This window comes from Prionailurus bengalensis, chromosome F2 (assembly GCF_016509475.1).
Source record: "Prionailurus bengalensis isolate Pbe53 chromosome F2, Fcat_Pben_1.1_paternal_pri, whole genome shotgun sequence".
Classification (NCBI taxonomy): Eukaryota; Metazoa; Chordata; class Mammalia; order Carnivora; family Felidae; genus Prionailurus; species Prionailurus bengalensis.
In genome coordinates, this window is record NC_057353.1 from 81,634,615 (window position 1) to 81,658,592 (window position 23,978).

Below are 23,978 nucleotides of genomic sequence, written 5' to 3' on the forward strand. Positions count from 1 at the left end.
GCCTCTCTGGCTCCAGCCCCTCCTATTTAGGGGTGCCTCCCCCACTCCCTGCCCCCTTCTCCACGCCCTGCCCCTCAGCGGGATGCCCGCAGACAGAGAAGCTTCTAGCTAGGGAGCAGGAGGGGTTTCAGGGCTGCATCCCACCCCCAACCCCCCGGCCACTGCTTCCGGGGTGGGGACACCGAGGTCCAGGGAGGGGCTGGGTCCCTGCTGTGGGAGGAGGGGCAGCCCCGGTCCAGCCACCCGGGTCTCACACCCCTGTCACCATGCCGCCTGGAGCACACTCACGACACGCACACACACACAAGCACAAACACTCCCACTCCGGCCACGGCCTCTCCTACCCACTGCAGCCCAGGGTCCATCCCCAGGGGCCCCGGAGCCGGAAAGGATGTAGACCGGGGCCAGCAGCACCACGGCCAGCGAAGCGGGCGGTTTATTAGGCCAGGCCCACCCAGAGGTCAGTGTAGAGATGTCCGGTAGTGCCCTGGAGGGAGGCAGGCAGGTGGCGAGCTCTCCAGGGTCCCCGCAGGCCAGGTCACAGCATTGATCTGCAAAACAGACTCCATCAACTCCCAGCTGGGAAAGTGGGGGCTCAGGCGTGGGGAGGAGGCCTGGGGGCAGGATGGGAGGGAGGGGGGGCGCTGGCTCCCCCCCCCGGCTCTCTCCACCACGGCCCCTTCCTCGGGGAGCCCACAGCTCCCCCACAAAGTCAGGTGGGGCCCCCCTTCTGGTTCACCCGGGGCGGGGGGCGGGGCTGGGGGCTGGGCAGGAAGACCTGAGGCAGCAAGTCCACCCTGGTGACCCTCCCCACCTACCAGTCTCGGGTTTGCCCCAGGAGGGTGCCCCCCGCCCCGAGGACAGGTCTCTATTTCACGGATCAGAAGCCAGCCAGTGACTTCCGGGGACCACGGCTGCCAGCACGGACTCTCCCGGCCGGGTCAGGCTGCCCTCCCGCCCCACTCGCCCCGTCCTCACCCCCGGGCCCGCCTGAGCCCCCGGACTCCGCTGCCCTTTGTGCACGCGCCTGGGGACCCCACCAACAACCCCAGCTCCTGGGAACCGGGGAACCTTGCCCATTTCTCCAGGGCTGCAGCTGGGCCGGGGAGGAGGGGACGGAGCTCCGCGACCTCTGTGAGTCTCTCTGGGTGGTGAGCCCACCAGAAAGTGGACTGTCCGGAACATAAGTGGACACCGGACAGAGCCCCCCCTGCCTGCCCATCATGCTCGGGCCTCGGGTCAGACAGGGGGGCCTCTCCAGCATCCTCCCATGACAGGCCGGCTCCCACGTCCCTCCACAGGACTCCTCAGGCCTGGGGAGGGTCCGGAGGCGCCGGGCCTCAGGAAGGACCGCCCCTAGCTTGTGTCCCAGCCCACAGACTGGGCTCTCTGCCGGGGCCCTGCCTGGGGTCGCCTCCACCTCCCGGTGGTTACACGCCGTTCCTTCCATCTGGAATGCTTTTCCCTGAGATACTGGTCAGCTCTTCAAATGTCACCCTCTTGACGGGCGGCCCTGAGCACCCTGCTGAAAACCATGAGCAGCCTCACCCCCAGCCCCGAGGTAAGGAGGCGCACCCACCGTCCCCTGATCCCGGGGCCCAGCCACAGGAGGTCCCCAGCACAAGCTGGGCCCAGGCAGGCCCTGTCCCAACAGCCGGGTGCGGGCCACGCCTCCCGAGCCTGGTTCCCTCCTCGACAAACTGAGGAAGTCTCAGCTGGCACCCCTCAGGCTGGCTTCGTGGCTCCGGGGACCTTCCCGGAGGGCTGGGGCCCGGCTGGCCCGTCCTGGAGTCAGCAACGCTACCCCAGCCCCCTGCCTGCCTCTGGGCGTGGGGGCACCCGCAGCTGAGTGGCCTCGTGCCGGACGGGGGTGGGGGGTGTCTCAGGGGGGACCCACCCCATTCCCAGCCCTTCTAGGTGCCTCCTGGCCCCAGGACCCCAGCGCGGCGCCATGGCAGTGTATCCCCAGCCCTCAGGCGCCCAGCCAAGTCCCTCCTCAGACGGAGCCTCAGCCACAAGCCACATAGATGGATGCCGTTGAGAAGCACCAGCACATGGGATTTGGGTGGACCACGGAAGGGACAGGGGCGAGGCGGGGGTGGGGCAGGGCAGGTGACGCCCAGGCTCTTCCTGAACAGCTGGGCTGCAGGTGGCCCCTGGGCTGGGGTCCTAGAGGGGCCTCTGGGACCTGCACTGCCAGCAGGGCATCTGCTCTCAGGGGGCTGGGGCTTGTCCCTCTCCAGGCTGCCCCTCCCCCTCCCCGGTCGGTGGCCCCCGTACACCTCTTCCCTTGGCTGGGGCCCCCCAGAGCCACCCCTCCCCGGGCCCCCCCGCACACCCTGCTTCTGTTTCTGCCCCGTGTTGCCTGTCAACTCTCAGAGAACCCTCACGCGCGGCCACCTTCTCCGTAGCTACCTCAGATACAAACTTCCCTGTCCTGTGTCCCTCCTCTGGCTCATGCACGTCCCCGCGGAGAGGGGGCGGGGGCTGGTCGGCACAGGAGGGGTCAGGGAGCCCCTCCCAGCTGCTGTCCTTGGGCAGCCCACTCACCGCATCTTGAAAACGGGCGCACGTTTTCACTGACCCCTCAGGTTGAATTCGATTCTCCTCCCAAGCAGCAAATGTGCCCGCATCCCTGGGCCACACACACTCTGGGGTGACCCAGCAGACTCGCAGGCGGAGTCCACAGGGAGCCCGTGGATGAACACAAAGAAGCTGCCCAAACTGGCACTGGGCAGAGAGCGACAGGGCTGCTAGTAAACTGGACGGTCCCTGCCCGGCCCAGGGAGGGCTCGGGGGTGTCCCTCACCAGCTGTGCCACCCGCTGTGTCACCGGAGCGTGCGGCCGAGGGCCAGGGACCACGGGGACGTCGGGAATGCCAGGTCACAGGACTTGGGGCCAAAGACGAGGAAAACAGAGCACCTGCCGCGGGCAACTCCATAGGCCATGCTCCATGATCGTGGGGCCCTCCAGCCCCGGGAGCCAGATGCCTGGGCTCTCAGCTTCACTCCTCCCACCTGGCTGACCCCCAATGGCTGAGCGGGGGCAGGGACAGTGGGTGGCAGGGTCCAGGCCTGCTCTCTGGCCCTCCAAGCCCCCCTGCCTTCCACCCTGGAGCACTGAGCCCAGCCCCTCTCTCCCAGACCCCTGTCCCACCAGCGAGGCCCACGCCGGCCTCCCCAGCAGAGGCTAGGCAGAGGGCAGAGGCCACTCCTCTCAGCTCCCGGGAGAGCACCTTCACTTCCAGCGCCTATGGATGGACGGAAGGGGCCTGAGGGGCCTCTCACCCAGACCCGCAAATGCCCCGAGCCCCACGATCACAACAGACCACACTTACTTCCCAAGCGCCTGTCACACGCTAGGGGTTCCCCTGGATTTGCTCATTTATCCTAAAAAGAGCCTGTAGGGTGGGGACCCAGCCTGGGGGGGGGGGGGGGGCGGAGCTGGGACCCCGCTGAACCCAAGCCCTGACCTGCCAGGACGCTCAGAGGAAAAGTTAGGCACCACCTCCTCCTCCGCCGCTTCCACACCTCCTCCCTGCGCCTCACCCCTGCTCACTGGCTCCTGTGGTGACTTCTCAACCTCTCCTGTACCCGGGACGCCAGCTGCCAGGAGCCCCGGGAGGGGCGGACGGCCCTGCCGCGTGGGCGGGCCACATGCAGGACGCCAGCCTCCGTGTCGCGGGAGCGGTGAACGCGTGCGTTAGTGCAAGAACGTCCCAAACGTTGCACGGGGCACACTCACACCAGCAGATGGTTTGTTCTTGATCGGAAGTTTACACTTAACCGAGCTCTTTTGAGTCGGCTGAATCTGGCGATTATGATGGGGGTGTCGACTGGCTGAGCTCTGCCTGGGGCCTCTCGGTGCCCACTGCTGCGCGGCCCCCGACCAACCACGCCTGGGGGATCGGGGCGCTGACACAGAGCCCTGGGGCTGAATCCGGGTGCGGAGCCAGCTGGGGCCGAGCTGAAGGCCGAAGGGCCCAGTGGAATGTGAGCCTCAGGCAGTAGTCCCAGCAGCCTCTGGCCCCGGCCGAGGGAGCAGGGCCTGGCTGGATCCCGCACAGGCTGCACCGGCCCCAGGCAGGCCCTCCTGGGGACCCACCGCTCGTGGTGCCCGCCCCTCCGCTCCCCCTGCCCCAGGCACGGCGCACCCCCTCTTCCAGCCCGGGCCCTCCCACTCAGCCCCAGTCTCCTGAGCAGGGGCCACCATCACGGGGCCAGCACATCCACACAGCCCCACCACCCCTGCCACGGCTCTGCCCGGCTCCAAACACCCTCAGTGCCCCAACGACACTGGACTGAGACCGGTCCCTTGGGCTGCATTCACCGCCCTCCAAAACGGGCCCCGGGCCTGCCTACCTTCTCCACCATCACCGGCTTTTTGCTGCAGCTGAACACAATTGTCACGGTCTGAGCTTTCTCATCTCTTAAAAAGAGGTTCGGGACCAGCTTCGTCATGTGACCGGGGTCAGGGCTCTGAAAGTGACCAGGGTCGGGGCTCAGAGTGTCCAGGTCATGCCCCGCACGCACCCTGGAGCATGCCCTCTGACCGGCTGAGGCCAGGCCACCCGTAAGCTCCCCCCGCTGCGTGGTGATGGCTGAGAGGCCTGGAGCACAGGTGTCACGCAGAGCCCTGGCCTGGCTCACCGGGGTCCTGGTGGGGACAGTCCCCACCTCTCAGGTCACCGTCAATGTCCTTCAGGTGCGTCCTCTCGTCCACGAACCACTCCGCCAAACGGTGCTGCTGCCCTCCCGCGACGAGGGGCCTCGGCTGACAGGGAGGTGCCACCCAGACCCTGTGGGACCTCCTCCTGCCGATGGCCCGATGCCAGCCTCATGGGCCTGCCGGCTTCCTGGCAGAGTGTGGCCAGGGCGTGACAGCACATCCGGGCTAGCACACTGTCTGCCTCCTGGACCGAGGCCCGTGAGGGTCAGTCCCGCCCCGGGAAGGGGGTTCCTGGGGGCCTGGCGGGGAGCACCCTGGGGCATACGTATTCTAGTGGTCCTTGCTGGTGACACTCTCTGAATAGCTTATTAGAGATTAATATTTAATTCTCTTCTGTGGATTTAGCTTAATTATTCAATTTATTATTGCAATTGCTGAGAAGCACCCAGAAGCAAAACTGCCTGCTTCGAGCAGGGAGACGGCACAAGAGGAGGGGCTTGCCACCCGCAGCTGGTGTGGCCGACTCTGCCCAGCGGGGGCCCTCCTGGGTCCCCCCGAAGCATCCTTTTCTTCAGAAAAACCCTCTTTTGTCTGTCAGGATGGGCCAAGGACGCTCCCGCCCAAGTGTCTTCCCTTCGGTGGGGCCAGAATCCCTGCGTCTAAAGGGGCCCTGAAGGCAGAGTCCCGTCTCCTTCTGCTTTGCGCTGGAGGCCACAGCCCAGAGAAGCAGGATGAGGAAGACGGGAGGAGGAAAGTGGTCAGGCACTCCCGTGTCCCCGCAGACCTGCTCCAAGGGAGAGACCGGTTCATTTCACACCTGACGCCAATGTCCCACGAAGTTCACTGGCTTAGTGGGAACGGTAGGCAGGGACTCAAACCCAGGGCCATCCCACCATCACAGACAAGGTCTTTCCTCAATCGGGTCCTCGGGTCATCGTGCCCTGCTTCCGGCAGGGGGCTCACACCTCCCCAGTGAAGGGGAGGGCTCCTCCCTCCCTCATCTGCTGCTGGGTGTTCCTTGGGGGAAGAGCAAATGTCCTGGGGCAGGCAAGCCCGTGTCTCCTGCCACCTGGTGAGCAAGGGACACGGCAATGCCTGCGTGGCTGGCTGGGAGGGCTGACCCTGAACTCTGCCCCAAGGCCGAGGTGGGCATGGGGGTCAGGCCTGGCTCTGACCTTCTTCCTGCCCTGGATGAGCCCCTCAGAGACTCAGCCGACACCCATCAGGTGTGGCTACAAACTCTCGCTCCCACCCTCCTGCTCACTGAGGGTCCAGTGCCCTGGCACAGCCCTCAGGCTGCTGTGTGTTTGTAGCGACCGTGGTCACTGCAAGGAGGGCGTGGCCCAGTGGAGGGGCGCTGGCCCAGAGCCAGGAGTCGTGGACACCAAATCTGAGGCCAATGGGAGCTGGGGATGAAGGGAGGTAGGGTGGAGAGATAGATGGCAGGGGCTAAGCCCGACCGTCTTTCCAGGAATGAGGGTGGGGTGGCCCACAGGGCTCATGCTCCCTCCCTGTGACGGGACAGGGGCCTGGCAGCTCAGGTCTGGGGGATGTTACCCAGGCCGAGGTTTCAGAGCTCAGCAGGGGAACTCGAATCCCCACTCTGGGGAGCTACATGGTGGGGGCAGGTCAGTGGCCAGTCTGGGGACAGTTCGCTCGAGATGGGGCTGTACAGAGAAGAAGGGGTCAGGCCAAGGCCCAGAGCAAGACAGGACGTAGGGAGGGGGGAGGAAACGCACCAAATGTGTGCACCAGCTGCGTGCACCAAGGGCACCCATGGCTTCACCCAAGCCATATAAAACACCCCAGCGAGGTCTGAGTGTCCCGGGCCCAAAGAGGAGGAACCTGGGACTCAACGCACCACCTACCCAACGGCGCAAGGGTGGAAAGCCGGAAGGGTTCGGCCCAGGTCCTTTGACTCCACTCCCAGACCAGTTACGGCCCTCCAGCCCCGGCCCCGCCCCCAGGTCTAGACCCGCCCCACCCCGCCCCGCCCCGCCCCGCGCACAGCTCCAATGCCAGGCCAGTCCGGCCACCAGTCCCGCCTGTCAGCCCAGCCCCTCCCTCAGCCACGCCCCCAGATTCGTCCCAGGCCAGCCCCGCCCCCAGACCCGGCCGGGTCCACCAGCTCCAGCACCCGCCTGCCCATGCAGCACCCCACCTGCAGCGGGAAACTGGCCAACCCGCCAGCGGCCCCAACTGTGTCCCATGGTCCCGCCGTCCTGCCGAGTCCCACCCAGGGACCACGGGGCAGCTGTTCCGGCCGTAGATCCCAGGCTGGGTCTGGTAAGATGCCACCCCCTCTCCATGCTGGCTGACAAACTGCATCATGTCCGTCAACACCTCCCGCGCCACTCACACACTTGCCGCCTTCTGTGCCGGCCACCAGCACGCTCATGCTTTTTTTTTTTTTTAATTTTTTTCATCTTTTTCCTGGCCAAGAGCCGTTTCCACTGGCTGCTTCAGTCCTGCCCTCCTCATATGGCCATCTGCCCGGCCGCGGTGGGAGTGCCAAGGGGCGGGGCAACCACATGCAAAGGGAGGGGGTCTGGCGTCTGCTATGGCTCCCTCAGGCCCACTGGGAAAGAACTGCTCCAGACAAGTGCCCCAGGGAGCCTCTGGCCTCTCGGCCTCTCGGCCTCTCCACCTGCCACCTCTCTCCTACTCAAGGCCCTGCACAATCCGGCCCCACCCAGCTCTTGCCTCAGTGCTCCACCCACTCTGCCGCCACACCTCTGCCTGGGCTGTGCCCTGGGCCTGGAGTGCCCTCCTCCTGGGCTGACAGAGGAGCCTATACCCACCTCTCAATACTCTGCTTTCAAGAGCTGCCTCCTCCAGGAAGCCCTCCAGCAGCACTGCCCCCATTACGGCTTCCACTGTGCTCCTGGCAGTTCACACCTCAAGGGCCTCCCTCTCCCTGAGGCTGTGAGCTCCTCAGGGTGGTGCTGGATCTGACCGCACCTGCAGCTGGCCAGCAGGGAGGGACTGGGGTAGTTACTGAGCCACATGGACACATCACCAGCCTCTAGGTGGCTCTGAGCCCTGCCCTAGGCAACAGAGAGAGAGCAAGATATGGCCCTGCTGGCTGGAGGGCCACACGGGAACATGGGAGAGAAAAGGCCAGCTTTGTCGCACCTCCATAAAGCAGAGCAGGTGCGTAATAACAACGATACGATTAACTGTGGTAGCAATGATGGGGACAGTGAAACAGCCACCATCATGGAGTACAGACCCCCTCCGGGCCAGGCGCCCAGCAGGCTTTCATCACTAATGCTCACCGTGACCCCAAAAAATATGCCCCCATTTCACAGAAGAAGAAACCGAGGCTGAGATCAGGGCCATGGTGAAGCCCACCGCCCCCTTCTGCTCCTCAGCTCTGCTTCCAGCCTTCTTACTGGTCTCTGTCCCATCTGCCCTGTGACCGGGAGCTCTGGGAGGCAGGACCTGGGCCCCAGAGGAGAGATTTCCATGTGTAAATCCCCACAGAGCCCCCAGGACACCCAAGGAAGCCTCCAGCGTCCCAGGCCTGGGCCAACCTTGGCCGGCGTGCTTACAGGCTCATGCAGAGCAGCAGGGCGGCCCAAAGCCACCAGATCCCCGGCGACTGGACTCTCGGGACTTTGGCTCAGCACAGAGAGTTCATCCAATTCATCTCCCAAACTTTGGGGATGAAAGGTGCCACCATGAGCGACCATGCCCCGCCCACGAGCGGTCACCACTGAGCCATCTGGAGCCACCCGGAACACACATGCAGACCCTGGATCCACCTCAGGGGCACGAAGACCGGGTCGGAGGCCTGGCCATGGCACGCCCAGCTGTGTGGCCCGGGGCTGCACTTCACCTCCGGGCAAGGGTTTCTCTAACAGTCCCAATGGCAGATGATCATCCCCTCCCCCATGTTGCCCACTTCCGGGAACGGCCCTCCATCGGCCTGCACCTCGGTTCACTCGTCTGAACAAGGATACACCAGCACCTCCTTGATAAGGCTGCGGATGAAGTGAGACAATCCCCGGGCAAAGCTCCTACTAAGCGCTTGATGAGCAGAAAACAGAGCCACTGCTGTGTCCTGCCCTCCCAGGATGACACACTCAGGCCCTTATTCAAATTACAGCTTCGGGGAGCGGGGCCGGGCAGGGAAAGGTCTTTCCTGACCACACACGTATGGAAACATGCACACACGCAGACACACGCAGACACACGTGAAAACACACATGCGTGTATGCACGGCAGAGAAGCATGGACATAAAAATCCAGGCTACACGTTTCCCAAATGGAAATCAATGTCTTTTGGTCGATATTTCACAGCTTTCAGAAAACATTAAAAACATGATGTGCTAGAAGCCTCCATTTAGCCCCTTAAATTTTTTGTGCTCGTGAAAAATACTCCATTGATTGTTGCCTAGATACAGTCATCTTCTGTCCCCCGAAGCCCAGCCTGTGACTCCGGCAGGGAGCCTGGGACCCAGGACAGGCACCCGTCAGCGCCCTGCTGGCCCTCTACCCCCTCACTCACCCATTCTGCCCCGGGTGCTGCACTTGGCCGGCGACCACAGACGGCTCACATCCCACAGGGACCCACGGACAGTCCACGGCAACCAAAGTCCAACACGAAAAGCGGTCCTGGGCTCGGCCGCTGCAGCCGTGCGTGCTCAGGAGGGCGGTGGGGTGGGGGGCTCCCCGGAGCCCAAGGACTCCCCTGCTTCTACAAGGTTCCACAGCCAAGATCTGGACAGTGGCGCACCGGGAGCCCGTCCGCCCGGTCTGTTCAGACGGCTTCTGTGTGCCCACTGCAGCCGGGGAACGAGGGACACAGGGTGCGCCTGCAGCCAGAGCCCTCTGCCCCTGGGCCCGAAGGAGTCCCAGCTGGGCTGCCGGGGGGGAGCTGTGGCCACCTCTGGACACGTCAGTGCCGTGGGCAGTGCTGGGGACCCAGAGTTACCCTAACACCCTCTTCTAGGCCCAACATGCGAGCCTGACCCCAAACTTCATCTCCAGTGTGAGGCCTCCTCACCAAATGACCAGGCTTGGACATGCTTCTGGAAACAGTGGCACTTTCCTGGGCGGGAAAGGGGGTTCCGACAGGGGCATCGGGGCTCGAGGCCGGGGCGACTTAGGGAGAATGGGCACGTGGGCTTGTCCCACTGTGTTTTCCCACGTGCCTGCCAGGGCCAAGGAAGCCCAGTCCTGACCACAGACTCAGTCTACACTCTGGTCCACCCGGAGCCCCGACTCAGTCCCAGACCAGCCTTCACGCTTACATAAATTGAGTGCGGGGACTCTGGGGGCACCTTCCCCACTGTGGAGCCTCCTGGCACTAGTCCTCCCGGACGCCTGCTCGGTGGCAGCCGCTGTCCCCACCCGAGTGAGCTCCCCCTCCTGACTCGTCCCTCGGGCCCCGTGAGGACCGGGTGCGAGCTGGATGTGCAAGGCCCTCGGTAAATGGGAAAGAGCTGAGCCACGGTGGGGGTGCACAGGGGGTGACCCAGACCGCGGTGTGACGTCGGTTGGGGGGGGGCTCCTCTGCCCCCTTGGAGCTGCCCGGATGGCAGGGTCTCACCCGTCGCGCAGAAACGGGCACGTGCACCCGGCCGTCATGTGGGGGGACTTCTTCCAAGTCGGGGAGCCGAGCTCCTCCCCCAGAGACTGCTGTTCTCTGAGGAAATCAAACCCCAGCATTTGCATCAAGCCTCTTCCTTCCTCAGAGTGCTGTTTATATTTAGCTGCCTTCATCCTCAGAGCAGCTCGGTGGGGCGGCGAGGGAAAGCGGGCAGCCTCCCCAGGCCCGCTTCTCTGGGACCCGAGCCGGAGGGCGGCCTCCGCGGCCCCCAGCGAGACCCTGCAGCCCCGGCCGGCTGCTCACAGACGGCGTCCGGGGTGCCCGGCCCCTCTTCTGGCCCGGCTGACGCACCTGAGCCGATGTGTCCCTGCGTGGCCCGCGGGGACCCCTGGCCCAGGAAAGGGCTCCAGGGTGCAGAGTGGGGAAGCGGCTGGGTGGCCTCGATTGTTGCCCAGCCCCAGAAGGGAAGGGGGCGGAATCTGAAGGGGAGAGAGGGTGTGCTGGCAGGAATCAGAGACCCAGCCCTGGAGGAGGAGCGAGGGGAAGGTCTGGCCCTTACAGCCCCGCCTCGCCTCACCTCTAGATCACTGGGCATCCGTCTGTGGGGCCCCAGCTTCCTCCCAGGCACCTCTGTGTGGCTCCTGCAGACGTGGGTCATGGCTTCAGACAGCAAGATGTCCCCCAGGCCCCCTCTGTCCTGCTGCCCTGCCAAGCCTCTTCCGCCCCTTCTTCTGAGCTCTGCACACGAGGGGCCCGGGCTTTGCGTGACCGAGGGCAAGCCCTGAGGATGGGCCGGTGTCCCCGGCAGAACGGGGCACCAGTGCTGAGGGGCGTCCCTCCCATGGTAACATGCTTGCCAGCCTCAGGTGTCACACAAGTGGAGCTCTGGCAGTGTCCCGGGGCTGTGGTCACACGTGACCGCAAATGGAGTGACTTAAAACAACAGGAAATGCTCTCCCACAGCGTGGAGGCCAAAGTCTGGATGCCCGTGTCCACAAGGCCTCCAGGGGAAGATGCTTCCTGTTCTGCCCAGGCCCCCACACCAGCTGTGGACCCCAGCAGGAGGGGGCCGGGGACAGGCTCACTGCTCCTGAGTCCCAGCTGGGGACCTCCCGGGTCGGGGGGCAGGAGACACCAGCTCCCCAGGTGCCCAGGAGGATGACAGTCCCCACCAGGGCAGCCACGAGGGCGGGGCAGGGGGGCTGCCTGGGCCCCGGCCCTCTCCTCGCGGGGCTCCAAGGCCTCTGCCCCCTCGGGGGTCCCACCCCACCCAGCCTGCCACTTGAGGCAAGCTGCTGACCTCACCTGGAGAGCAGGCCCCTCCCATAGTCCCACCACCCAAGCAGGAATTCTCTCTGCGGGCCCAAAACTTCAGCAGCGAAGGGACCCCGGGGAAGCCAGGCCGTGCGGGGCTGCCGTGTGTCATCGGGAACTTCTGCAGCAGATCCAGGGATGAGCCGAGTATCGGGCGCCAGGGCCGGTTCGCACACAGCGTGCTCCCGGGGAAAGCCAAGAGCTTCTGAGTCCGGGGCTCCCTTGGCCCCAGGGTTCAGCCAGGGTGGGACCCTGCCCAGCTCGGGGCACCAGGAGGACCGGTCCCTGCAGGCTGACAGCAAACGGGTCTCCCTCTCCACCCCCACCCCTCCTTGTTCTGGCTGCCTGCATCCCAGCCCAGCCGTAGGGACAGTGTGACCCAATCAGAGGCTGCCCGCCAGGACAGGGCTCTGGGCTGCCAGGGCTCCCCACTCCTGCCTTGTTGGGGTGGCTCTCAATGAGAGAGCGGCACTAGTTTTTTTTTTTTTGTTTGTTTGTTTTTAATGTTTATTTTTGAGAGAGAGAGAGAGAGAGAGAGGGAGGGAGAAAGCGCGTGTGCATGGGTGGGGGGGGGGTGCAGAGAGAGAGGGAGACACAGAATCTGAAGCAGCTCCAGGTTCTGAGCTGTCAGCACAGAGCCCAATGTGGGGCTTGAACTCATGAACCACGAGATCATGACCTGAGCCAAAGTTAGTCGCTCAACCAACTGAGCCACCCAGGCACCTGGAGACAGCAGGACTTCTAAGACAAGTCTGGATGCGGGACCCTGAGGGCTCTGGGCTGTACTGACTGCCCACAGAGCACCCTGCAGCCCCCCCTCACCTGCTGCCCGCCACAGACACTGCCATAGGCTGTGATGGGGATCATGGGGACAATGACTGGGGGGGACACCGAGGGAGGCTATGGAGCCCAGTGGGGTCTGCTTGTTCCTCCCTGAAACCCCCACCCAGCACCCGCAGTGTCCCAGAGCTGAGCCCAGGTGCTGGACACCAGGGTGCCCTGAGGAGACAGACGTCCCTTTGCACCATTGCCCCCCTCCACCCACCCCCTCCCTGCAGCCAGAAGGACCCTTCTAAAGTGCAAAGCCTCTGCAGTGGCCTGGATACAAAAGCCAGCCTCCAGGGTGACCCCCTGGTCCGCCCTCCCTGGAGTCACGCCCAGTGAGGCGCCCTTCACACCCGCGGGGCCGGCCCCGAGGGAGTGGTAGGGTGCTGCAGAAGTGACTAGGTGCGGCGTCTGCCTGGCTCCCTGGGACCCCTCGCTCTGGGGGAGCCAGATTCCAACCGGATCGTCCTGCCCCTCATGCACTGGGCCCCTCGTGTGCTGAGCTCAGAAGAAGGGGCGGAAGAGGCTTGGCAGGGCAGCAGGACAGAGGGGGCCTGGGGGACATCTTGCTGTCTGAAGCCATGACCCTCGTCTGCAGGAGCCACACAGAGGTGCCTGGGAGGAAGCTGGGGCCCCACAGACGGATGCCCAGTGATCTGGGTGCAGCCCCAGCCCACATCTGCCTGCACCCTTGGGAGAGACCCTGAGCAGAGCTTCCATATTTCTGACCCACAGAACCTGTGAGATAGTAAGTGTTTATTGCTGTTTTTAGCCACTAAGCTAAGCCAATCTGTTTCGCAGCCACAGAGAAGCCAGACACCTGCTCAGCACGCCGTGCCGGCTCCCACTGTCGCTGCGGCCACGTCCCATGCCCCATCTCAGTCTCCCATCCGCTCCAGCTCCTGCCCAGCCCCAGGACAGGCCCAGCACTTGCTCTCCACTGTCCAGCACCCCCGCCAGGGTCCTGGCACCCGCCCGCTGCAGCTCCCAGCATGCTCTGCTCGCTGGCCGGCTCAGGGGAACTGCCAGTCGGGACCCTTCGGAAGTCAGTGCCTATATGAAGGGAGCTTTGGGTCAGCCGCCCCCACAGCTGTGGGCTCCAGGAAGGGGGCCCCCACCTGCCACATCCCCTTCTGGGTCACCGGGGCCAAACCCACGCCTGGCACAGAGGAGGCTGGATGGATGCACAGATGAGCGGAAGAGTAGAGGGCCAGATGGCGTGGGGGCAGCTGGGACACTCACTGTCGGTGGCGTTACTTTCGGATAGAGGTGGCAGTGATGAGGATGATGACCAGCAGGACAGTGACTCCAGCCGACAGGAAGCAGCACTTGATCTTGCGTCTCTGGAGCTGGGAGACAGAGAGAGAGAGACAGAGACAGAGACAGAGAGAGGGAGAGAGGTTGTTATGGTGACCTGTAACTCAGCCTCCCATCCTGGGGGCATTTGGTACGTGCCTGCTTCGGGCTGTGGGCCAGGAAGGGCCTGTCCCTTGCCAGGCGCTCTGCCCTGAGCTGGCACACAGGCTTCGGGCTGGCCCTGGAGCCAGGCCCAAAGGGAAGGAGGCAGCCAGGCCTCGATGTAATGTCCAGTTGGCCCCCTTTAGCTCGGGAGGCGGGGAGTCCTTAGCCACAGCCCTTCTTCGAACCTTGTTTTCTTTATAAGCACAGGTTGATGCCCCTGACTCCAGGGGGGACATTTGAAAGCCTTAATTAAGATGAGGCATGGAAAGTACAGAATGTAGCCCTCACCAGATATTCTTATTCCTGTATATTGTTGTGGTTACTATTAATTGAACAGGTTCTGGCCCCACCAGCAAAGTCCTCATGGAGAGGGAGACACACAGATCTGTGCTGGGGACTCGTGGGTGGATGAGGGTTGGGAGGCTTCTGGAAGAAAAGATACTTTATCTGGGTCCTGGAGGAGGGGTGGGGACTCTCCAGGAAGGCCAGGAGGTGGAAGGCAAGGGACCAAGGGAGAACCCAGGGCAAATGGGGGCTTAAAATGATCTGGTAGGTCACCAAGTGGCCAGTGTGGGTAGGGAAGGTAGGAAGGCAAGGGAGACAGATGGGATGGGCCTGCAGATTGTACAGGGGTTTGGGCAGCAAATCCAGGGACAGCACAGAAGACAGTGAAGAATTTTAAGCAGGGAGAGAGTGTAGTGAAGAGGCCACTTGGGAAGCAAATGGAGAAGGTGGGTTGGAAAGTGGAGAAGAACCATGAAGACGGGCACAAGGAAGGCTGATCCGTGGAAGGGAAGGTGTCTGGAGAGAAAAGGGAGGATCAGAGGGGACAGAGGCAAGACCAGGAGAGGAATCCTCAGAATCACCTGGTTGTGACTGAGTATGCAAGGGAAGTGAGATAAATAAGTCAAGGATGAGTCCCCCAGGTTGCCCATCTGGGTCATCAAGTGGATGCTCTGGCTGTCCATTCATTTATCCATCCATTGATTCCACCCATCCACCTATCCTTCTATCCATCCATCCATCCCTCCATCCATCTACCCACCCACCCACTTATCCATCCAATCATCCATCCATCCACCCACCTACCTACTCATCTACCCATCAGCCTGTCCATTCACCCATCTACCCACCCATACATCCACCCAACTCCCTATCCATGCACTTATACGCCCATCCACCCACCCTCTGTCCATCTTTCTCAAAATGGCTATAGGTGGGGGTGGGGGTGAGGCACAGAAACTCAGCCATGAGTGAGGGGAGGAATTGGTGGTGACCAGGGGAGTCAGGGGACTTCTTGGAGTAGGTGTGACTGAACTTGGGTTTGGAGGGGATGGTGTCCACAATGAGTTTTGGGGTGAGGGTCCAGTCCCACTGTAGGGTGGCAGGGGGGGTCTGCTGGGTGTTGGATGGGTATTTAGCTCCTTCAAGCTGCCTCGGTGTCATTCTACTTTGGAAGGGACGCACACACCATTTGAAGATCAGCCATCATCTGAACATCTCTGCTTCCCAGCCTTGAGTGCAGTATTACTACTCCGGGTTCTAGGCCACCACACAGTCACAGAGAGGTTAGGTGACCTCCCCCGGGGTTCCAAGATGGTGCATACAGATCTGAGGCTCAGGTCTCCCTGCCCCCAGCTGTTGTCACGAGTCACATGCCAACTGTGTGTGGGAGGGAGGCAAGGAGGGGCCGGGAGGCCCAAAGTAAATGAGAAACAGACCTCTAGTTGCTAAGAGCCGGGGGTGGGAGGGCAGAGAAACCCACAGCCCTGCTAGCAGGGAAAGAGAACCTGAGCCAAGGAGAAGTTCAGCACCCAGGACAGCGCCTGGGCTGAGGACCCTGGTGTCTCTGTCCGTGGTGCAGACGCACAGGCACCGTCCTCATCGGCAGGACAGCTGCCCTTTCCCGAGCCTTGCGTGGTGCCGACAGCAGGCTGTGTGGATTTGTTCACACTATCCTCACCCAGAGCTCAGAGGGTGCCCTGTCAACACCCTGGTCTACAGATGATAGCTCAGACAGGTGAAGTAGCCTGCCCAAAGCCACCGGCTTATGAGCTGCAGGGCCAGGATTCAAATCTGGCCTCCAGCGACGCAGCCAGCTCTTAAGCACTGCACGCCCCCCACAGATGGGATACCCCGAGGGCTGACCCTCCACACACATCCGGCCCCTAAAGGAAGCTTACGCATGGAACCGGTGACATGCTTCATCACCCGCACGGATCTGGGAGCCCCCAAGGGAGGAGATGTGCCGTACGGAGCACAGCACCTGGGGTCAGGAAGGGCTGGCTTCAAGCGCCGTCCTCACATCACAGCCTGACTGCCTGACCTAGGGCATGTCGCTGGCCTCCCGGAGGCTCCGGTGTCTGGCTATCCCATCTGTGCAGCCCGGGCAGAGCCCAGCCAACGGGACCCTGCATGGCCTCATGCTCACCATCTGCCAGGGTTGCGTCCACACCTGCCCTGCCCGGGCCCAGATCAACCTTCCCGGACCATGACCTTGTCCTGGATGGCAGCCAAACGCCTCCTTGGATGTGATCTGCACTCAGACCTGTCTCTCCACCTCTACCCTCCAACCCTCCACCTCACTGAGGCAGGGTAGGGAGGCGGAGAAGCTGGGAGACACAGGAACAGCCAAAGGGACTGGGCTAGGGTGAAGAAGGATCCCCAGAGAGGCAGGAGAGATCACCTGGAGAGGAATGGGGGGACAAGTGACTCCTTGGCACCTTCCAAACCTACAGCAGCCTCCACCAAGCCTGGCCCCTTCCAGTCCCCTCTCTACCCCACCAGCAAACTGCCGCTGGGTCTCTCCACTGACTTCAAGGGGAAGAGGCAGGTGGGGCCGTGACAGGCAGGGCCCAGGGGCTGCCAGAAGCCCAGGCTAGGACATATGGTGGAGGCGGGAGCAGTCCTTTGATGAGGAGCTCTGCAGACCCAACCCGCAGCTCCCCTCCTGGCACGAGGCAGAGCCCCACCCCCAGCCACCTCTGCTCCAGCCCCCAGCACCTGCCGCCTCCCCTGCAGGGAGGCAGCCTTGTGCAGAGGCACCAACTCCCGAGGGGGCCGCTGGCCAGGAGCTGAAGATGTCACCTCAGTTCAGCGTCCAGCAGCAAGATGAGGGGCGGAGGGCGGGGCATGGGTCACCTGATCGGCTGACCTCTCTGGCTCCCTGGTGACCTTCCAGTAAAGCGTGGAGAGACTTCCTGAAGGAGGTGGGAGGGTTTTCCCATTGAATATCGCTGACTCTGAAAGGGGAGGAGGCCACACAAGGCGCCAAGCTCGGGCCATTTTTAAAGGCTGGAGGAGGGCCCTGGACCCAGGCAGGGGCTGCTGAGTGGGCGGATGGCTGGGGCCTCAGAACAGCCCCCCATGAGCCCCCCATTTCCCTGTGCTGGGGAGGCACCCTCATCTACAGCAAGCCCTTCAGTGGTTAGAGAGAAAGTGCCCACAGCGATGCCACAGCACTGACCTGGGCGATCTGGTGGCACGGGCTGAGCTGTGTCCCCCCAAAAGGATATGCTGAAGTCCTAGCCCCCAGGACCTCAGAACGGGGCCTTACTTGGAGACGGGGCCTTTATGGAGGTGATGCCGTTAAAGCGAGGTCATCGGGTGGGCACTGATGCATCATGACTGGTGTCCTCGTAAGACGGGCAATTTGGACCCGGGTCCACAGGGAGAACGCCGTGTGAACACGGGGACGGCTGTCTGTCTACTGGCCAAGGAGAGGGGCCTGGAACAGATTCGCCCTCACGGCCCTCAGAAAGAGCCAGCCCCGGGGCGCCTGGCTGGCTCAGTCCATAGAGCATGTGACTCTTGATCTCGGGGTTATGGGTTCAAGCCCATGTTGGGTATAGCCATCACTCAAAAATTAAATCTTAGGGGCGCCTGGGTGGCTCAGTGGGTTGGGTGTCCGACTCTCAATCTCAGCTCATGATCTCATGGTTTGTGGGATCGAGTCCCAAGTTGGGCTCTGTGCTGATAGGATGGCACCTACTTGGGAGTCTCTCTTTCCCTCTCTCTCTCTGCCCCTCCCCACTCACTTGCACATGCTCTCTCTCTCTCAAAATAAATAAGTAAACCTAAAAAAATCTTTAAAAAAATTAATTTAGAAAGAGCCGATCTTGCTGACACCTTGACCTTGAACTTCTGGTCTCCAGACTATGGAACAGTGAACGCTGGCCTTTCAGCTGCCCCATCTGTGGTGATTAACTGAACAGACCCAGAGCCATTTCCTTGCTGACCCTGGAGAGTGGCCTCCCGATGGAGAGCTCAGGGGCGGAGCCAATTCTCAGCCTCACCCAGCCCAGCCGTGGGCACCCTTGCCAGAGAAGAGCTGTCCCTTCCTCCTCTGCCCAGGTCTCCCCAAAGCCCTCACTGCCCAGAGGTGGGGAGCCCCCGCAGCAAGGGGCCACAGGTCACTCTCTGGGAGCAAGGGTGGAGTCCCCCAGCCCTCTACCCATGTTCAATACCCAAGGGGCTGTCACGAGGCCCCCAGTGACCAGACTTCCAAGACACAGAGTCCCCCTGTCCTGATGGCTGCCCGTCTCCATCCTCCTAGGGATGGCGCTGGGCACCACACACCGGCCATGACGCTCAGGACAGCCCGTTTCAGAGATGCAAACACCGAAGCTGGGAAACGCCCTCCCAGCCCCTCAGTGTGGTTTTGGGACAAAGCTGTCCGGGGACCAGACAGGGAGAAGACACCACAGGGGACAGGGACCCCAGCCCTGCCTTCATGCCCAAGTGGGGGTCTGGGTCCTGCCTCTGCTTGGCTCCCTCGCACTCCAAGGAGCCACTGTGACTAATCACTCTTAAATGACAGCCCTGCATTGAAGGAGCTGATGGGGCTGACAGTGGGGGGCCAATTAACCCAAATTATGAATTACGCTCTTGATGGGGGCCCAATTAGTGTCAGCTGTGCGGTCAAAAGCTCCTGCGCTGGCGAGCTGCGGGAATGCGGCCCCTACCAGGCCTGCTCGGGCCTCCGAGGGGGCGGAGGGGTGGAGTCTAAGTTACAGGGGTGGGTGGAATCTAAGTTACAGGGGTGGGTGGAGACAGGGAGAGGGTGGAGTCTAAGTTACAGGGGTGGGTGGAGTCTAAGTTAGTTCCAGAGGGCCTTGCTCCGCGGCTCCTCCTCTGCCTACCGGGCGCCACTCAGAGAACTCCTGCTCCATCGGCAAAACCCAGGCCGGCACCGCCACCTCCAGGATGCCCTCCCCCAGCCCGTGCTTCCTCCCACACAAAACCTGCTGCTTCTGCGCCAGCTCGGCCCCTTTCCTCCCACTAGGACACTGCAGGTGGGAGCGTGTTTGGCCAACTGCTGCCCTGACCTGGGCAGGGCTTAGCGGAAGCCAGAGGACCAAGGGGAGAGGACCGGCTGTGCCCACGTGGGGCCCTGCCGCCGCCCTCAGGCCTCCACAGGCTCCGTGTCCACGCTGAGGACGAACGCTGGGTCATCAGTCCAGGGGGCATACACGCGGGTGCCGCCACCCTCCGCCTGCTCCCCCTTCCGCTAAAATGAGGGAACAGGGTGTACCCCCAGCACAGGGACTGAGGCGGCAGCGCTGGAGGGGGCGGGCGGACCTGGCTGAGGGGAGAGGGGCTTCGGGGCCTGCAGAGGTGCGCAGTCAGGTGAGAAGCAAGGCCGGAGCCAGCCTCAGAAGCAGGGGAGGGTGAGCGGAGAGACTCCCAGGCTCCCTCCTCCCCACCCCTGCAATTCTCTGGGACTCCAGGCCCAGTGGAGGGAGCCAAAGCTGTGGTCACAGTAGCGGCTGGCCGGCCGGAACCTGGGAGAGCTTTCTCCAAAGGCCCACGGGCCAGGCTCTGGGAATACCCCACACACCCCTGGCCTCTGTGCGCCCCAATAAAGGTCACGGCCAGCTCACACTAGGTGAAGCCCCAACGCGTGCATGCACCCTTCTAAGCAGCATTTCGGTGCCGCAGCCTTAGATACACCACCGCGTAAGGACCCCACACAGCGGGGAGCACGGTCATCACAAGGGACGGAAAACAAAGCGAACAAAAAAGAAATTCAAAGAACCAGAGTCTGTGAGTCTGTGCAGGAACAGAAGGAAACTCCGCACAACTGACGCGATCCTCAGAGAGCAGAGAACACGCCCCCGGGACAGGCTGGGGGGGGGGGGGGGGAGGCCTGGGGGGAGGGGCAAGTCCCCCAAGCTCTCCAGGCCCTGTCCCCTGCACCTGCAGACTGCGCGAAGGGCGGGGCCCGCCTCCCAGAGCCGGGCCAGGGAGCAGCCCGGCGGGACTGTGGGGTGAGAGGACCCCGGGGCAGCGCGGGAAGGCTGCTCTGCCCACTCCCCAGCTGCCCGACCAGCACCAGGGGTGGGGTCTGGGGGTCCCCCCGGTGACCTAGTGACAAGCATGGCCGCCCAGACACTCCCTGAGGAACTGAGGACACTTGCCCACGGAGCTGCCACGAAGTGGGGTGTCAGGCCTCCAGCCGGCAGGCCGAGCCCCCCAACCTGCTCCCCTCCGGCCTCCACCTGGCTCTCCCGGCCCGGAAAGGGCCTGGATGGGGCTCCAGGGCGGCCCGCCCTTCCCTCCAAGACTCCCGCTCTCAGCCTGCTTCCTCGTGTGACAGGAGAGGCGATACCACCCCTCATGGCTTCTCTGAAGGTGGACGCCCGCCTGGACCCGGACGGCGCATCTCTGCACACCTCGGCCCCAAATTCTAGGGCGGGCCCCTGCACAGGCGGCCGGTGACCCAGGCCAGCAGGGCCTGCGTCCGGTGGGTGCTCACTAAAGCCAGAGCCTCTTCAGGGGTCCAGGGCAGCTGGAGGCCTCTATGCCTGACCTGACGCTGCCCTCAGCCTCTGGGTCCTGCTGTCCTGTGTCACAGCGGTCCAGAAGGGCCAAGTGGGGGTCCTGGAAACCCGTCTCCAGCAGCCATGGGCTCACTGGGGAGAAGGGAGCCAAGAGAAGGAAAAGCAAGATGGAGGCTGAGGGGGGCGAGGGCATCGGGGCATCAGGTGCTGGGCTTGGGACTCGGTGGGACCAAGGGCAGCCCCCGCCCTCGCCCCCAGGGACCCTTGCTGACACCCAAGGCCTCGAGTACTGGGCCTGGTGGTCCGGGTGAGGACGCAGCCCAGGGAAGGGCAGTGACTGGCCCCGGGCCTCCCAGTGAGGGGGCTGGACTCCTGGGCCAGACCCCGTGCCCCCAGCCCACACCGCTCTGTGCCCTCTCTCGGCCGGGAGCTCGGCCCCTCCACCCCTGCCCTCTGACCCACCGGTACCCTCCTTCCCCACCCCACCCCCCAAAGCTGCCCAGCCCCCACCCCACTCCTCAGAAGCCGCTTCCCATGCAAATGTATTCAGAATACATGACATTTCAGAAACATCTATTTGTATATATTTAGACTCCATTTCAAAAGAATTATTCAAAATCGGAGCCATTTGGATAGATGGGTGTGGAACGGATTGTTTCTTAAGTGTTCACGTTAAAAATATCATGTTTTCTAAGTGGATCACAAATGCTGTAATTATTGAAATGGGCACATTCTGCTCGGGGAAAATTACAGAATCATGACTTGATTTACGGATTCTGTGTCCTGAGGACAGTGCTCAAGGGGCACCTGTCCCAGGACAGCACTAGGGCACCTGCTCCAGAACAGGGCACGGGGCACCTTCCCCGGGACAGGGCGCAAGGGCACTCACCCCAGGATGGCACTGGCCAGAGACCCAGGGGCTTTGATGGATGCCACGCTGTGCCAGGTGAGTGCTGGCCCCACTGTGCTGGGACCCGCCCCAGGGGACCGACAAGGTGTAGGGCAGGAGGGGGCCGGTGCAGGTTAGTGTCTGAGGCCGAGGTGGGGCTGGAGGTTCTGAGGTCCGGGGAAGGAGCTGGCTCATCCAGGGGCCTGGGACGTGGAGGGGCTGGGGCTGGGGCGGCCAGGCCTCATTCTTCTGTCCTGGGCTGAACACCAGCCTGGCCCCCCAACCCCAACTCCACCCACCCCCACGAAAAACCCCACCTGTACACCTGCCTCTCTCAGCTTGATGCAAGGCCTCACCAGACTGCCTCCTCCTCCCTAAATATGGCCCCAGCCCCAGGACCTTTGCACTGCTGCTCCTACTGTTTGAACCATCCTAACCCCCTTTCCCACGTGGCTCAGGTTCCAACCTGAAAGTATGTCCTGATGCCTCAGGGGATGCCCACCTGCCCACCCCACGTCGCTGCCCTCTGTGATCAGGATGGTGGGCTTGTCTTCTCCTCCCCTCTGAGCCCATGACTTCTGGTGGGCAGGGCTCAATTACGCCAGGCTCAGGACTCCCACCCTGGGCAGTGTCACTGGTGGGGACAGAAGCGGGCCAGGGAGCCAGGCTCCGTGCACTGCGGTCTTCACTCACCGGCTGTAGAAAGCAGGCTTGGTGACCACCCTTCACGCATGCGTGCAGGGGTGAGGCCGGCATCCCTCCGAGGGGGCCCCGGGGGTTGGCAGAGCACTTGCCATATGCCGGACCCAAAGTAGGCGCCTACCAGGGCCAGTCCCTCCAACAGAACGTCTTGTCGGTGAAAGGAACCCAGCCTGTGCTTTCACACCGGATGGAGTCAACCCTGACCAACGACTCCCTCCGTCGGGGACCAGGTGTCTCCGGGCACTCAGGGGAGGGTCCCCTGGTGGGACCTCCTCAGGGCTCAAGGGGACACAGCATTAGGTAGAAGCCTCCGAACAAAGTCCCCAGGCCCAGCAATGCCACTTAGGGAGTACTTGGGGGACAGCTCATCCCAAGGCTGCTCTAGCTTCTGAAGGTCACTGGCCACATACTGTAGGGCAAGTGCATCCGGCCACTTGGCCAGCCTCCTGCGGTGTCAGAGGGGGGTCCGCTGCGTGTGCTGCCGGGAGAGAGGCCCCGAGACGCGCGAGTGGGAATGAGCAGCCGTCCGCGTCACAGACACACGTGCACACGCAGGACAGTCGGCTCACTGCAGACACGTCACCACTGTCACTTCCCGGCACTGCTCTTCTCCGGGGGGACCTTCTATTTTGTTTGATTTTTGCTTTTGTGTTTTGGCTTCAAGGAGCTTCTGTGATGAAGACACAAGTCTGAACGGGGAAGCCTTTCAAGAGCCCACTGCGGCTCCTCCCAGCTGCCCGGGCTGTGGGACGTGGGACAGTGGGGCCAGAGCGTCTGGGCTGGGACTCGTGCCCCCAGGGGGTCACGGACAGGACCAGCCCCCACGAGCCAGGGGCCAGTTTGCAGGTGTCAGGCACGGACGTCCCACCGAGGTCCCGGCCCCCGGCCCATCTCTGTGACTCAGTCCTGAGCTGCTCCCCACCAGCCGCGTCCCCAGACCCCCTCTTGCCGGAGCTCCCTGACAGCCGTGTGAACAAGTGAAGGCCCCTACCGACATCCACCCCCGCCCCCAGCTGATTGCCCCGAACTCCTCTCTCCTTTCCCAGAATTAGTAACAAACACGCATGGGCCCCCCCACCCCCCGTGTGCCAAGCGCCGTCCCAGCGTTGGAGCGGCAGCAGGGAACGACGATGCCTCGGCGTGGAGGCGGCTTCCCAGGAGGAGCCAGGTGAGAAGCAGGCTCTCGGGAAAACCCACAGGGCGCAGGGGGGGCAATGAAGAGCAGGAGAAGAAGAAACAGGGCTCGGGGCCGACCGGCAAAGGCATCGCTTCGAAGCTGACTCTTCCATCTAGACCCGAGGGCAGGGAGGGAGGGAGTCAGCAGATTTGTGAGAATGGTCCAGGCAGCAGGTCTGTGCGTGCCAAGGCCCTGAGGCAGAGAGTACCTGGGCGGCCCTGGAATGAGGGGGTGAGGCTGGTGTGGTCTGAACAACGGAGAGCAGGACTGAGGCCTCGGGCCTCAGGACGTTTGCACGCGCTGTTCACGCCACCTGGGCATAGCCCAGCCTCACCTCCTGCCGCTCTTTGCTCGTTGGTCAGCAAAACCCTCGCCGGCCATCCTAAGAGGGCCCGGCCCTCTTCATGCACACCGGCCGTGCCCACCCTGGCCTCCTCGCCCTCTGCTCGGTTCCCCGCGTGCGGTGCTGGGTGCCTCCCGCACTCCCGATTGTGTCCGGCTCTCCTGACTAGCGTGTCCGCCCTACGGGCCCAGGACCGGGGCTGGCTCACAGAGGGGCTCGTATCTGGGGGAGCTGCATGGCTAAGCGTCACCACACGGGG

At 63.1% G+C, this 23,978-nt stretch overlaps 1 protein-coding gene across 2 annotated transcripts in view; it reads right to left on the minus strand.

Moving 5' to 3' along the window:
- Nucleotides 1-405: 405 nt before the first annotated feature.
- The window catches only part of TSNARE1 (t-SNARE domain containing 1), a 153,391-nt gene continuing 129,818 nt past the window's right edge, over nucleotides 406-23,978 (minus strand). For both annotated transcript variants that reach the window (XM_043601905.1, XM_043601903.1), the window contains 2 exons: nucleotides 13,608-13,714; nucleotides 406-551 (listed from right to left, as the gene is read on the minus strand). In XM_043601905.1, the coding sequence (XP_043457840.1) occupies nucleotides 13,619-13,714 (96 nt within the window). In that variant the 3' untranslated portion in view covers nucleotides 406-551; nucleotides 13,608-13,618. The remainder of the gene's footprint in view (nucleotides 552-13,607; nucleotides 13,715-23,978) is intronic.